General features: G+C 37.6%; 1 protein-coding gene across 1 annotated transcript in view; it reads left to right on the top strand.

Annotated features, from left to right (window-relative positions):
• The first annotated feature begins 629 nt into the window (after nucleotides 1-629).
• PKD2L2 (polycystin 2 like 2, transient receptor potential cation channel) overlaps nucleotides 630-15,640 on the top strand; it is a 38,085-nt gene continuing 23,074 nt past the window's right edge. The window contains exons 1-6 of the mRNA XM_046666057.1: nucleotides 630-1,410; nucleotides 2,122-2,223; nucleotides 3,830-3,963; nucleotides 5,482-5,738; nucleotides 10,977-11,198; nucleotides 15,008-15,236. Of these exons, the coding sequence (XP_046522013.1) occupies nucleotides 1,140-1,410; nucleotides 2,122-2,223; nucleotides 3,830-3,963; nucleotides 5,482-5,738; nucleotides 10,977-11,198; nucleotides 15,008-15,236 (1,215 nt within the window). The 5' untranslated portion in view covers nucleotides 630-1,139. The remainder of the gene's footprint in view (nucleotides 1,411-2,121; nucleotides 2,224-3,829; nucleotides 3,964-5,481; nucleotides 5,739-10,976; nucleotides 11,199-15,007; nucleotides 15,237-15,640) is intronic.

The following is a 15,640-nucleotide window of genomic DNA, read 5'->3' as shown; positions in this document are numbered from 1 at the left end:
GGTTTGCACCTCAAAGGCAGACACAGTAACTTAAGTCATGAGGAAATCTCTCCTGAAATTGTGATTTTGTTTTAACCAAATGGGTCTCTAATTCTTCAAGATCTTTGAGTCTATTGAGCTCAATGGAATAAGAATAGTCTGTAGAGTCATCTGTTTCTTATATTTAATATAAATTTGTATTCCTATATTTTGGGGGTTTTTTCCTCCTACATTTTAAGTTTAGATAACCCTTTACATTAGAGAGCTAATTTTGTGGGCATCTGAGAGTCCAAGAAGAGACAGGGGCCAATCTTTTTATTAAACTACCAAGCTGGGACAGTAGCCCTTTCTCTCTCTCCAGCCTCTGTTAGCCTTTTGCTAGGCCTCTCCTGTTCCTTTTATCTTTGGTAGTCTTTGACCCTCACTGCTGTGTGGCCTAGTTTTGCTTCTTATCTGTACATAAAACAGCATTTATCAACATCACTTCTCTTTCAGGGAAATAACAAAAGTGGCTTTATTTTTTCGTTTCAAAACAGCTTGGTGGTTTTCTTCACTGGCTGCCCAGGGGCTTTCGATTGAATTCCGTTTTATTTTCCTCTTTACCAACCTGAGCATCCCTCCTGTCTCATACCCTGGCGGGCTTTGAGATACTTTAATTTGCAACCAAATTTGTTTGGCCTTGTCTATAGCTGGTTTACAACCCTTCTTCTCATCTTTGTACAGCTTCCGGGCCAGATGTGAGCCTGGGTTCCGAAGGACTACCGTTTTGGCCTGCCCTTTTACATAATCACGACAAAGCTGGATTTTTGTTGTTTTTTTTTTAATCTACCTTAACGTTCTTTTACCCATATTGGGTGGAAAAAGGGGTGGTAGCCACTTCTAGCAACAGCTCTCGGTTATCAAGAAGCAGTTTGGGCAGGCTGCAGCAGCAGCGTCGGGTCTTGAATAGGCATTTGGGCTTTGGCCTCCAGCAGACACTGCCCCAATGAGCCATGGACTTTGGTAAACTATTTACCCTCTCGGTGCCTCGGTTTTCTCAGACCTAAAATGAGGACAAAACACCTACCTTTCAGGAAGGCAGTGTGAAGACTACACAAGCCAAAAAATTTTAAAGGTATGCAAGAAAAAGAAGCCCGTTATAATTAATTACTACGACTTGTATGATTAACCCCAGGCCCAAAGCCAGGTTTGCTCGAGAATTTGGCGCTCCACCGGTGACACACGCCGCAGCCTCAGCCCAGCCTCAGGCTAACCCCTGCCACAGCATCCTCGGTGCGCATGCTCGCTTGCGACTTGTAGCGGGCTTGCGCCCTCTGAGCTGCAGGGCCCGCGCCGCGAAGCTACCGCGCAGGCGCGGCAGACCTGGGGCGGTGGAACGGGCGTCGCGGTCCAGGTCGGCCATGGCTGAGGCGTCCAGGTGGCACCGAGGCGGTGAGGGGTGCTCGTAGGGAGTGGGTGGGGCAGGGCCGATTTGGCCGATCCGTATCCCGTGGAGGGTACTCCGTAGCCTCGTATCTATTCATGCGAGAGATAGGGTCTCCAGCTACCTTAGCCCTCACATCCTCCCCTTGAGAAGCGGAGAGGAGAGGGACGGTGATCCCATTTCACAGGCAGGAAAACTGAAGCCCTACGGGGGGCGGGCACTCGCCCCTTGCCCGAGGCTTGAGCTAGGGCTGTCGCTTGCTGTCCAATGACCATCGCTAGGCCAGCGTCCGACGTCCTTTGTTGATGTAGGGAGTCATGTCCTTGACGGAGCCCTGGGCCGAGCTCGTTTCCCCCTCCAGCTGAAGCCCGCCATCCCAAGAAGCCGTGTTGACGGGTAGAGAAAATGTTAGGGGCAGATGAGGGGTTTTTGTTTGTTTTGTATTTTGCTTTTTCATTTTAAGACACATCCAGTGAGGAAACATCCAAGTTATAAAATTCATTAGTATACAGTCATAAAATGACTGCCCTCTGACCCCCATGGGAACATGTAAGTAACGATTCCTCCTTCATAAAAGTGAGAATAAAAAAGGAACCAGAATCCTCTGGACCCTTCCTTCACACACTGTAACAGCTAACAGTGGCTGTGTCTTCCTATCGGTATTTATGTACGTTATAAATTACAGAATGTGAGGGAAATTTTTGTTTTATATCTCACAGGGACTCCGCAACACAAGCCACATTACGGCCGGGAAGTAGAAATTAGAACTACTCTCCAGGAGTTGTTACTCTACTTAATTTTTTTAGTAAACCTATGTATATGTAAGTACACAGATGTAGATGATAACAGTATTTGAACTAAGAAGTTACGTGGAGACGAAAAACAAAACATGGGCTTTATAAAACCATAGGCTTTCAGACTAGCAAAACCTCTTGAAAAATAGTGACACATTTTAGACATTATCTTAAATGAATTTTAGATTGAGGCTATTTCCAGCTCTTAATGGGCAAAACTTTAGGTCACAGATATAATGAGCAGCTTTCATGTCAACGTTGATTGAATTAATTATTCCTTTGGTTGGCAGTTCTATCTTAAATATCATTATTCCCTTGAGTTGGCAATTCTAACTTGATTTCTTTTAGAGCTATATAGGTACATTAACTTACTTTCATAGGTCAAACTACAAATAAGGCCAAAGAAGTTAGTCTTGATGTCTGCTTTGTTCTTTCTCTGGCCTGTTGCACAGTTAATAGTGAAATATATTAGTGCTGAGCCACAGAAGGTATGGATCAATGCAAATCCTTAAGGAGGACCAGGAAAACATTTCAGCCTGCATTCCTCCTGTTTGTGGGTCAGTAGCATTGACTTAATCAGTGTTAAAGAGCATTTTGTCTTTAGAGCACCCAACAGACAGTAGATGTAAGCTCGCTGATGGGACTTATCTCGTGTTGGTATGGCCTACATACTAGCAACTATATATCAATTAACTAATGAATTGGTATTGTAGGGGTGAGTTTGAGTCAGATCTTGATTAAAAAGACAACTATGGTCAATCTTATAAATTAAGATATCTTAGACTGGTTTTTAAATGCTTATTACGGAACATTTGGGGGAATGGAAAAATATAAAAAGATCATTCAGAATCCCATTGTTCAGGGATTAAATAAAACCTTTTTATAATTAGGAGGAATTGAAAACAACCTAAATATTCATCAACAGAGGATTTAACATTTTGGTGTACACAGTGAAATAATATGCAACATTAAAGAATGGCATAGGCTCATGTGTGCCATGGACTCATGCTGAAGATAAATGGTTTCTAAAAACTAAAGGGCTTCTAGCAAGAAAATAAAGACACTCCACTCTAAAACCCACCCACCCACCCCTAGAAAGAGAGAGTGAGAAAGAATACTAGTTAATATTTTTAAAATTCTTACCATGTGCCACAACATAGTTTTAAATGTTCCACATGCATTATCTCACTTCTTATAACAAAGCTATGAGGTTGGAGATATTATCCCTTTGATGGGACTCAAACCGTTATCTGTTTGAATTCAAAGTCCATAGTTGTAACTACTTACCATATTACATTGCCTACTCTCAATATGGAGAAAAAACCAACTTGCAGAATAGTATATATAATGTGATCTCATTTTTGTAAAAATAAAGTTATTTTCTTTATGAATATGTATGCATATAGAAAAATCTGAAGAATATATGCCAAACCTAACTCTAGCAGTGGGATTATAGGACACTTCTTCCTGTTTTGTATGTTTCTATTTTGTTTTAGTTTTATTATTGGTTTTATAATTAGACAAAAATATTGAATTTTCAAAAGAAGGTTGGGAAGAAATTATAAGTACATTTTAATCCTAATAAACTGAGTTTTTAAACATAAATTTTTAAACAAAAAATTCTTCTCCTTAGTGTCTTTTGGGATGGTAAACCCACATATGTATTACTTAAACAAAGTTATGTCATCGCTATTTTTGGACACTTCTGTGGGTGGTGATGAGAGAACCAACTTTAAGTCTATTCGCAGCATAACTGATTTTTGGAAGGTAAGGTATCAGGTGACTGTGGATGAAGTAGCTTTAGGTATTGCGTAAGCAAACCCTTGGCACACATAGTAGGCGCTCGATGCATATTTGTTGAAGGAATGAGCAAAAATGAATATCATTTCTTCAAACTATTAGAATCAACCAAACAGTAACTGTTTATTGAGAATCTGTGTTCTGAGTGTGATAGGGTTCTTATAACTTTTTGAAAAATGACACTTTTTAACATTATCATTGCATGTGGAAAATAGGAGACTTGCTTCTTATGTGGGAGTTAGGATCCAAAGTAAGTCTATAATTGTGTATAGTGAAAATTACTCTTAAAAGTTCCATAAATTGCCCATAAACTGAAATATATGTGATTTTGGTGTACAATCCTGTACTGTCTGTATGTGTGTTACAGTACTATACAGTATATAATAAAGAGTACATATACAAAATATAATTTTATAGTGTTTTTAATTACTAAGAGAATCATTCCTTCAGCATTGGAACAGATTGTTTTTTCCATTACCCTTAGCAAGATGCTCATATTATGAGGAAAGATCAGTTAAGGGAACAGCAGTTTGAGGTATCCCATGTCACAAACATTGGGGTATGCAAGGAAGAGGAAGGGAAGGCTTTCTGGAGGTGATGACGATTCAGTTGAGTTTTAAAGGATGAATAATGGAAGCGCATTCTAGGAAGGATAAACAATATGTGCTATAAGTAATTCTACATATCGAGCTATGTTTGGCATTATAGGCATATGGAAGATGAGGTAGAAAAGGCCAAACTATGAATTGGACAGAGGTTAAATCATGAATGCCACACTAGGAATTTGAAATTTATCGGGGAGACAAGGTCATTTCCTGAGAGTGAAAGGGGAAGTGAAGTATAAGATGAAGGCTAATAGAGGTCATTGGTTTAGGCCAGACGAAATGTGAAAGAGTGATACGAAATTTTCCCTGAAAGAAGAAGTAGAATTCACCCTGCTTCTTTTTTATTGTGCTGTCTTCAGGTATGTACATGGCCAATGGCAAAGAAGACAAAGGCAGGAAAGAAAAAAATGAACCCTGGGTTTGGGATCTCTTAGAAGAAGCAGATAGGGGCAGAGCCAGGAGTAGCAGTCACCTCCACCAGAGTTGTGGGGTAAGAGGGACACAGACAACTCTGAAGTGAAGTCATGATTTGTGGCATGATCTGTTCTGATACTCATGTATTGGGGGATGATTTTCAGTATACCCCTCATAAGGAGAAGGCTTATGCGATTAAATGAGTTAATACTTGTAAAGTGCTTAAAGCAGTACGTAGTGTATACTAAGTGCTCAGTGTTAACCATCTTCATTATCATCATCATCATCATCATCATCATCATTACCATTAATATTAATGCTGGCTTGGTCAGTAATTTAATTTTCATACTCATCCTCAAAATCACTGATTTTTATACTCTTATGGATAACATAATGGCTGTAGATTCTGTTTTGCAGTTGATAATGAAAATATTTTTCCCCATAACGTTTATCTTTCTCTATGAAGTTTATGGAAGGACCCCTTTTGGAAGGTCTGTACTGGGACTCATGGTACAATAGCGAGAAGTTGTATGATTTAAAGAACAGCAGTCGCATCTACTATGAGAACATACTTTTAGGAGTCCCCAGAGTCCGTCAACTAAAAGTCCGCAATAACACATGCAAGGTCTATTCATCCTTTCAGTCTTTGATGAGTGAATGTTATGACAGATACACTTCTGGAAATGAAGACCTGTCTGAGTTTGGCCTTAAACAGGATACTGAGTAAGTAGTATAAAATTATACATAACTTTTTCTAGCAGCTTAAACAATTGTGAAAATGTGTATTTTCCAAATGATACCAGTAGGCATCTGGCTGGTAAGAAGACTGTTTAGATGATAGTATCAAAGAATACTCAGAGATGCAGTGTTTAGAAAAGGAAGAGTGAAACTGTTATTTTTTTGTTTACCAAAGGCTGGAAAGTGTTTTCTTTTTTTCTGACTATGGTATATGAAGTGCTAAGTCGTATTGCACACAAGGTAAAGTGTCCAGTTTTGCTTTTACAATACTCAGCTTTTCTGGCTCTGGCCAGACTCCCTCAAACCCATCCCAAATGTTCCTGGGGTTCCCTAAGGAGTGTCTTAGGTGTGCCCTGCTGCTTTCCTCCTTTCTCACTCTGCCTTAGAATCAGAAGATTCTGTTGTTGGCCATTACTAAAAAGGGGTAGTTAGTCTCCAGTGGCACTGCATCTGATGATGCCTCCCAAAGATATTATGGCTGCTGTTCTCCAAAGTGCCTGAGGTTCATGCCAGTGTAGACTCATGTCTACACTTTATATTCAAAATGCGAAAGCCCAAAGCCACTGACACTGCCTCCCCTTAACACAGAAGCTTCTGGTATAATTGCTTTTAGGGTCCTATGAAAATCATAGGGGACAGAAAATAAACCTGTTTTTAAAACTTAATGTTTTCAAAGTGATACAAATTTTTATAAAAGTCCATCCTTTCCTACTCATAATTCCCACTCCAGGAGCTGCCACTTTTAGCCCTTTTAGTCATTTCTTCTGGTATATACGTTCTATTTCTAAATAACATGTTTATAGTGCTATTACTTGATTTTACAGTTGTATATATCTATTTTCTCTATCATGGAAGGTATCTGTCATGTATCTTTCTCCTACCACTCCCTCTACACATGCTCTTCCTGTTCCTCTTAGCCTGTAAACCATAGTTTTTGTTAATCATTAGTCAATGTTTATATTATAAATATGAACAATGATTACATTTCCTTTCTTGAACAACCTCCCTTGTATCCCCAGGATTAATCATTGCCTTGTGATTTTTGTTGACTAATTTTTTCTTTGTATGAGTTTTTGAGTGTCCTTGAGGGCAACATAGTGCTCGTATAATTCTTACAAATCTAATAAATTGATAAGTATAGTGACATATTAAACATTACAGTATAGTCATGTGTTACCTAGTGCCATTTTAGTTAACAATGGACCACATATACAATGGTGGTCTCATTAGATTATTATGGAGCTGAAAAGTTTCTATCGCCTAGTGATGTCATAGCCATCATAGCACAACACATTACTCATGTGTTTGTGGTGATGCTGGTGTAAATAAACCTACTGCGCTGCCAGTTGTAGAAAAGCATAGCACATAAAATTATGTACAGTACATAATACTTGATAATAAACAACTGTTACTGGCTTATGTATTTACTATACTATACTTTTAATCATTATTTTAGAGTGTACCCTTTCTACTTATAAAAAAGAGTTTACTGTAAAACAGTATGTTGTGTTATGCCAGCAGCAGCCTTGCACCTGTCATGTTCACTGCCTCTCTTGATTGCATCATTTTCTCTTGTGCTTGATTTAATCTTGTGTTGTTTTGTTCATCATGGCCCCTAAGCATACAAAATGCACTGCTAATGTTGCCAGTAGGAGACCACATCAAGTGATTGACTTGGAAGTGAAATTAAAAGTGATTAAGGACTACGAAGGTGGAAAGTCAGTGATGCTTATTGCTCACCAGTCGGTCATGTCCCATTCCACTGTAGCTACAATCTTGAAGAACAAGAACAAAGTGACGGAAGCTGTTAAAGGGTCTGCTTCACTGAAGGCAATGAGACTAACAAAAATTTGAGAAGGGCCTATATCAGACTCGGAGAAACTTCTAATGATCTGGGTTGAAGAGCAGACACAGAAGCCTATCCCTCTTGGTGCCGTGATGATCAAAGCCAAAGCAAAAAGCTTGTTTGTGATGTCGAAAGAAGAGGCTGTACCCAACTACAGTGTTGAATTTACCGCTAGCTGTGGGTGGTTTAAATGATTCCAGAATTGTTATTCAACACATAACATGAAAGTGAGTGGTGAGCCTGTGAGTGCTGATGTGAAAGCAGCTGAAGGATTTTTGGAAACTCTAGATAAGCTGATTGTGGAGGAAAATTATTTGCCAGAGCAAATATTCAATATGGATGAAAACTCCCTATTCTGGAAACAGATGCCTGAGAGGACTTTCATGTATAAGGAGGCCAAGTCAATGCTAGATTTCAAGACTTTTAAGGACAGGATAACAGTCTTTCTTGGAGGGGCAATGTTGCAGGCTACAAATTGAAACTCTTTGTGATCTGGCACAATGGGAACCCCAGGACCTTCAAGCATATCAGTAAGCACACATTGCCAGCATACTACAGAGCAATAAGATGTCACGGACGACCCACCTCCTCTTCCAAGATGCCCTTCTGAATTTCTATGCCAGCAAAATGGAGAAGTACTGTTTGGAAAATAACATACCTGTCAAGATTTGCTTATTGTTGATGATACTCCCAGACATCCCCCTTTATTGGTGATCTTCATCCCAATATTGAAGCTGTATTTCTCCCTCCAAATACCACCTCTTTGATCCAACCAATAGATCAAGGAGTTATAGCAGCTTTTAAGGCCTACTACTTGAGGAGGACCTTTGCCCAGGCTATTGCTGGAACTGAGAAAGATACTGATGCAATTCTGGAAGGATTACAATATCTATGACTGCATCAAGAACCTTGCATGGGCTTGGGGTGATGACACCAAGGAGTGTATGAATGACCTCTGGAGGAACACCTTCAAGAGTTTTGTCTATGACTTCAAAGGATTTAGCAAGGATGAGGAGGTTTCAAAACTTAACAAGGCTTCAGTTGAGACAGCAAACAACTTTAACTTGGGTGTGAGTGAGAATAACATTGAAGAGCTCCTAGAGATAGTTCCTGAGGAATTAACTAATAAGGAATTGTTGGAACTGGAACAGGAATGCAGAGCTGAAAAAGAGGCAAGAGAAAAGAAAACTGCAGAAAAAGAAGAAGAGCCCTTAACAAGGACTTCAATAGCCTCCTTAAAAAGTTTGAAAACATGGACCCCGACACCAAAAGGTTTTCATTAATAGGGAGGAATGTTCATGGTGCATTATCTGCTTACAAGCAAATCTATGATGAAAAAAAGAAAGAAGCCAAGCAAACCACCATGGACATATTTCTGAAAAGAGTGATAACCTTCTCAAGAGTCTCAGGCAGGTCCTTCAGGAGGTATTCCAGAAGAAGCCATTGTTGTTATAGGAGATGACAGTTCCATATGTGTTATTGACCCTGAAGACTTTCCAGTGGGACAAGATGTGGAGGTGGAAGACAGTGATATTAATGATCTTGACCCTGTTTGTGCCTAGGCTAATGTGTGTGTTTGTGTCTTAGTCTTTCACAAAAAAGTTTAAAAAGTAAAAAAAATTGAAAATGTCAAAAACAGAAAAAAGCTTATAGACTAAGGATGTAAAGAAAGAAAATGTTTATGTACAATGTGTTTGTTTTAAGGTAAGTGTTATTATGAAAGAATTGAAAAGTTAAAAAAATTTAAAAGTTTATGAAGTAAAAAATTTACAGAGCTAAGCTTAGTTTATTGTTGAGGAAAGAAAAAATTTTTTCTAAATGTAGCCTAAGTATACAGTGTTTATAAAGTCTACAGTAGTGTACGGAAATGTCTAGGCCTGCACAGTCACGCCACTCACTCACTGACTCCCCAGAGCAGCCTCCAGTCCTGCAAGCTCCATTCCTGGGAAGTGCCCTGTGCGGGTGTACCATGTTTTATCTTTTATACTGTATTTTTAGTGTACCTTTTCTATGTTTAGATATGTTTAGATATACAAATACTTACCATTGTGCTACAATCACCTGCAGTATTCAGTATAGTAACCTGCTGTCCAGGTTTGTAGCCTAAGAGCAATAGGCTACACCATATAGCCCAGGTGTGTAGTAGGCTATAGGCTATTTAGGTATGTGTGAGTATTCTGTGATGTTCACATAATGACAGAATCACCTAATGACATGTTTCTCACAAGTATCCCCGTCTTTAAGTGACACATGACTGTACTGTACACTATTTCTCTTTCAATGAAAAATTACAAGCTAAATCAATTATTTAATTACACATTTTAAATTGGAATCTCAAGACTAATCTGTTGGGTATTCTAATATTCCATATTCTCTTAACAACTACAAATAATGTAAATACCAAAATTAACACTATGGATTTGGAATTGTAATACCTGTTACTCCCTAACAACTAATTTGTGCTTGTTTGTCTATCTAAAATGTAGCATTCATTAATTAAAAACATTATCAAAAATTGGAAGTAGGAGAGTGTTGGTGTAACATGTTCTTGTTTCAGTTTAACAATCATGCAGGAAACACTCAAAAGTACATCTAGGGAATTTTCATTAAATATGAGATTTTTTTCTTAGTGGTGTCACTTTTTCCTCCCTCTGCTGAAAACAAAACATAGTGTTATCAATAGAAAAATGAGTTTAAGAGTGCATCTTTGTATAATTGTTCAAATCTGTTTTGGAGAGATGGAATAGGGACTGAAATGATAAATCAAGGCTTTAGTTTTTGATATCCCATAATTTAAAAGGAGAATGGAAACAAAATTTAATTATATACATTTTACTTTGATTTATGTACTTTCATTAAAATAAGATACCTATATAACAGTATAGACATTGTAACAAAGGTTTTATTTATTGGGCATTTATAAAAGGTATATGACCTTTAGAAGACAAACTATGAACACCTTTTTTTCCTGTGTAGAGACAGGTATTTCTGATTCAAAACCCCTGATATTCTTGTCCTACTCAAAGACTAAATATCTCATGAGACAACAGAGACAACGTTAAAGAAAAAAATCAGTCATTACTTTCTAGATTTTAAGTTCCCTGAGGCGACAGATGGATTTTTTAAAGTTGTTTCTCATAGCATCTAGTCCAGTGTGTTGCCCACGATAAACACTAACAAATGAAAATGTGTTAAATCTTAATCCTTTTAATTTAATCTTTAACTCATTGTCTTGCTTCAAAATTACTATAATACTATGAACTTAGTACTACTTCTTTTTTGTACTTCTACTTTTGAACCAAAAATTAGCTTAAATTCTTAGACTACTTCTCAGTCAGGCTTTCTCATATCTCCATTATGCTTTTTATATCCATCAGATGGACATACTCTGCTCCTCGTACCAACTCCCCTTGGCACTGGGGATTTGTTGGTGTTTACCAAAACGGGGGATATATGTTCACTTTATCAAAATTGAAATCTGAAACCAAAACCAAGTTCATTAACCTTCGACTGAACAGCTGGATCACAAGAGGGACTAGAGTTATTTTTATTGATTTTTCATTATACAATGCTAATGTAAATCTGTTTTGCATCATCAGGTGAGTGACTCAAAACCTCTTTATTAGTATATTGAATTTAAAAAGCATTCAGAGCCCTCATTAGGGTTTCCAGTTTGTGCATATTTGTATGAACATTAAAATCATAAGCTTCAATATAATGTAGTTCTGCCAGTAACGAAAAAGAAAGTAAAGCAACATCATATTCAGTGTTTTGTTATTTCAGAATATATTCAAGAATATGAAGAATTACATACAATATGTTAGTTTTATGTTACTTAAGGATATATTGTTTGCTTTCTTGTCATTCTGCAGTTGCACAGATCTAACATTTGTTTTGATGATTTCTTCCTCTAAATCAGATCATTCAAATCTGTCGATTTCCTTTCAGAATGAGCTTCTTTAAAGTTATTAATTTTAGTCTCAAGAATGAACAATTTAAATTTCAAACAAATATAACAGTAGCCAGCATCCTAGAAATGAATAGAGTCTGTGGTGATTTGCAAAAATGGCCCCAATTCTTTACATCTTTGCCATGTAAACTTGCAGTGCCCTGCCGTCCAAGGAAGGGTGCACTGCCCCAGCCCTTGTGCTCAACCATGTGACTCGCTTTGGTCAATGAGATGTTAGCAGACATGATACAACCAGAAGCTTGAAATGGGTTTGGACATTAAAACTTGCTCTCTTGCACTCTGCCATTGCATAAGAAGGATGTGCCTGGGCTAACTTGTTGGACCCAGGAGGAGGATGAAAAACCTCCTCTCCTGAGGTAGAGGAAGAGAGAGAATCAACCAAAGAAAAAAAATTCTTCCCATTAGTCTGATTACCTTAGGTCATCTGCCTAACCTGGACCACATAATTGGCTTAGGCCTGGGTTCTAGAATCAAATACTGGCAAAGGAAATAGGATTACCATGATTAGATCTGTCTGGGGATTGAACAAGCATCCTCTAGTAATCTGAGAATGGGTGGATGCCTGATACACTTCTGCTAGAAGAAGGAGTGGGATAATGACCTCTAGACAGGCAAACAATGTGTCCACTACAATTTCAGTGAGCCACTTTCCTCTCATGAGTCTTAGAGTTTTACTCTGAATGGAATGTGGAATTGGCATTTATTCTGATTAGGGGACTTTGCCTTGAGCAACAGTGACAGTGAAACATAACCATGGCCTTTAAAATTTGTAAAATTGAATAAATCAAATGAATTACCTTAAGTAGCCAATGGACATTATACTTTTATTTTATAGTTCTTTTCTTTCAGGAATCAGAGATTTTAACCAACATTATTCACTCTTCCCAATAGTCTTAATCAGGATAAAGTGAAGAATACAAATCATTTCTATGTCCTAAATAAGAGTAGAAATACTGGGGTAACTGGCTTAAAGTCATATGAAAGATGCCTTGTTATACTAGATTAAGTTCAGATTTCTTGTCTCTAGGTTTTATGCTTATTCTCTGTTACCTTTTAAAATGTTATTGTTTAGAAACGTAGCAGATTTTGAGACTGTTAACTGGTTGTGTATCTAATCAGTAGTTGTATGGAAGCATATTGTTTCCGCTAAGACCGTATCCTGGTGGTCTAGTGGTTAAGAGTTGGCGATCTCACTGCCGCAGCCCAGTTAGTTTCCCCGTCAGGGAACCACATCACCCATCTGTTGGTTGTCTTACTGTGGTGGCTGCTGTTGCTGTGATACTGAAAGCTGTGCCACCAGTATTTCAAATACCAACAGGGTCACCCATGGTGGACAGGTTTGAGCAGAGCTTCCAGACTAGACAGACTAGGAAGAAGGACCTGGCCACCCACTTCATAAACACAGCCATGATAAACCCTATGAATAGCAGTCGTGCATTTTCTGATAAAATTACAGGTGAGAAAATGTTGCAAAAATACCAGGCAGGTTCCACTCTGCTGTACACAGGGTCTCTAGGAGTCAGAATCGACTCCATAGCACTAACAACAGAAGAACTTATCCACCTATTTTCCTTTTTGTACATGTATCTGGCAAACTAAACTGAATGCTGTTCTTTTTCTCCCTTTTTATTAGTCTACACTTCAAAATATTGAGTTTCACTTCACTCACTTCTCCAACATTGCATACCTACTATGTGCAAGGTGAAACAAATAGTTCTGTTTTCTGTTTGTTACTTGGTTGTTTTGGTTTTGTTTTTTTGGCAGCACCTTATTCCAGTACCAATAAGATTTGCTAATATCTTTAGGTAAGAATAATTACATTGTGACATTGTGCTAGAGATGCTGGTTCCTTAAATTATTGCCAATTCTTTTTATTTTTATTATTGAGGTCACATTGGTTTATAACATTATATAAATTTCAGGTGTGCATCATTGTATTTTGACTTCTGTATAGACTGCATTGTGTTCACCACCAAAGTCTAGTTGCCATCACTGTACATGTGCCCCTTTACTCCTCTTGCCCTCCTCTTGCCCTCTTGCCTTCTGGTAACCACCAATCTGTTCTCCATATGGATGTGGTTCTTTGTTTATCTTCTACATATGAATGAAGCCACATGGTAAATATCTTTCTCTGTCTGACTTATTTCACTTAGCATAATACCCTCAAGGTCCATCCATGGTGTTGCAAATGGCAGGATTTTGTCTTTTTTTAATGCCTTTTCTTTATGGCTGTATTCCATTATATGTATATACCACATCTTCTTTATCCATTCATCCATTGATGGGCACTTAGATTGCTTCCAAGTCTTGGCTATTGTAAATAATGCTGCAATGAACATAGGGATGCAAATATCTTTTTAAATTAGTGTTTTTGTGTTCTTTGGATAAATACCCAGAAGTGGAATAGCTGGATCATATGGTAGTTCTATTCTTAATTTTTTGAGGAATCTCCATACTGTTTTCCTTAGTGGTTGCACCAATTTACATTCCCACCAGCAGTGTACAAGTGTTCCTTTTTCTCCATATCCTCTCTAACACTTGTCATTTCTTATCTTTTTAATAATAGCCATTCTGACGGGTGTAAGGTCATATGTTATTATAGTTTTGATTTGCATTTCCCTAATAATTTGTGATGTTGAACATCTTTTCATGTGCCTCTTGGCCATCAGTATATCTTCTTTGGAAAAATGTCCATTCAGATCCTCTGCCCATTTTTTGATTGGGTTATTTGGTTTTTGGTTGTTGAGTTGTATGAGTAAGTTACTGCCAATCTTAATTATCTGAAGTTGTGGAGAACACTGGAAATACAGTGAACAACTTCAAAATCTTTTTATATTTAGTGTTGGAATTAATTTCTACATTTCTATTTGCATATAGATCTTTGTATCCAACATCCAGTGCCTAAAGTAAACAGAAAAGATTTGCTTTGGTAGAATATGTGACTTGACATTTAAAAGCAAGAAGTATCTCTAATAAGCTAAAGAGGGAAACCATATTTCCCTCCTCTGAAATATTCAAGAATTATATATTTTGGGGGGAGTCCTGACTAATAATAGTAACTAACAGTATAGCATTTTCTTGAACATCATCTCATTCTCTGTGGAGATAAATTAGTATTTCCAGTTATGAATGAGCAATCTAAATACAGAATAGAACAAATGTCTGCCTAAAATCACATCTTACTTTATCATATACATAAGTCTTTGACCACTGTGAATATTCAGAGTACAAAAAAAGTGAAGAAGCCATTAAAAAATAAGTAAATCCACTAGAAACTTTTAAAATTGAACCCACGATCCCGAGAAAACATATTTTGTACAAAATAACTGATTATCATTAAAGTACACACCATCACTGATTAGAAATTTCACATTGAATTAGATACTGAAATATAAATGCTTGAAATGCATAGTTACTTTCACAAACCTTATTTTACAGATTGGTGGCAGAATTCCCTGCAACTGGAGGCATACTTACTTCATGGCAGTTTTACTCTGTGAAGCTCCTCAGATATGTTAGCTACTATGATTATTTTATTGCTTCCTGTGAAATCACATTTTGTATTTTTCTTATTGTCTTCACAACACAAGAAATCAAAAATATAAGTGAATTTAAGTATGCCTATTTCAAAAGTATTTGGAACTGGCTAGAATTGCTACTTTTGGCAGTAAGTATATATATATTCACATGTATGGTTGAATGGAAACACATCTCAACCCACCGATGAGGGAGGTGTGAAAGCAGAATTTTCTATTCATCTGGGACTTACTTTAACAGCTGCAAGTATCAGTCATAAGATGAACTGTCGTAGTAAATATTAATGGTATACCTCCAAAAGGAACAAGTTTTTTTTTCTGATTTGGTCCTTGGGAGAATCAGCAGCATAAACCTAGAGGAACAGGTGATTCCATAGGTATTATGATTTAATGTACACAGTAAGTAGGTCTCCCTGCCCCCACTCAAAAATGCATTCCTTACAGAGCCTCATGTTAAAACTCATGGATCTTTTTGGGCAAGGTCCTTTAAAATGTACTCTTATATGTTGCCTAAATCTGCTTTCCTTCTCACTCT

This window comes from Equus quagga, chromosome 7 (genome assembly GCF_021613505.1).
Source record: "Equus quagga isolate Etosha38 chromosome 7, UCLA_HA_Equagga_1.0, whole genome shotgun sequence".
NCBI classification, from domain to species: domain Eukaryota; kingdom Metazoa; phylum Chordata; class Mammalia; order Perissodactyla; family Equidae; genus Equus; species Equus quagga.
This window is presented reverse-complemented; position numbering and strand designations above follow the sequence as displayed.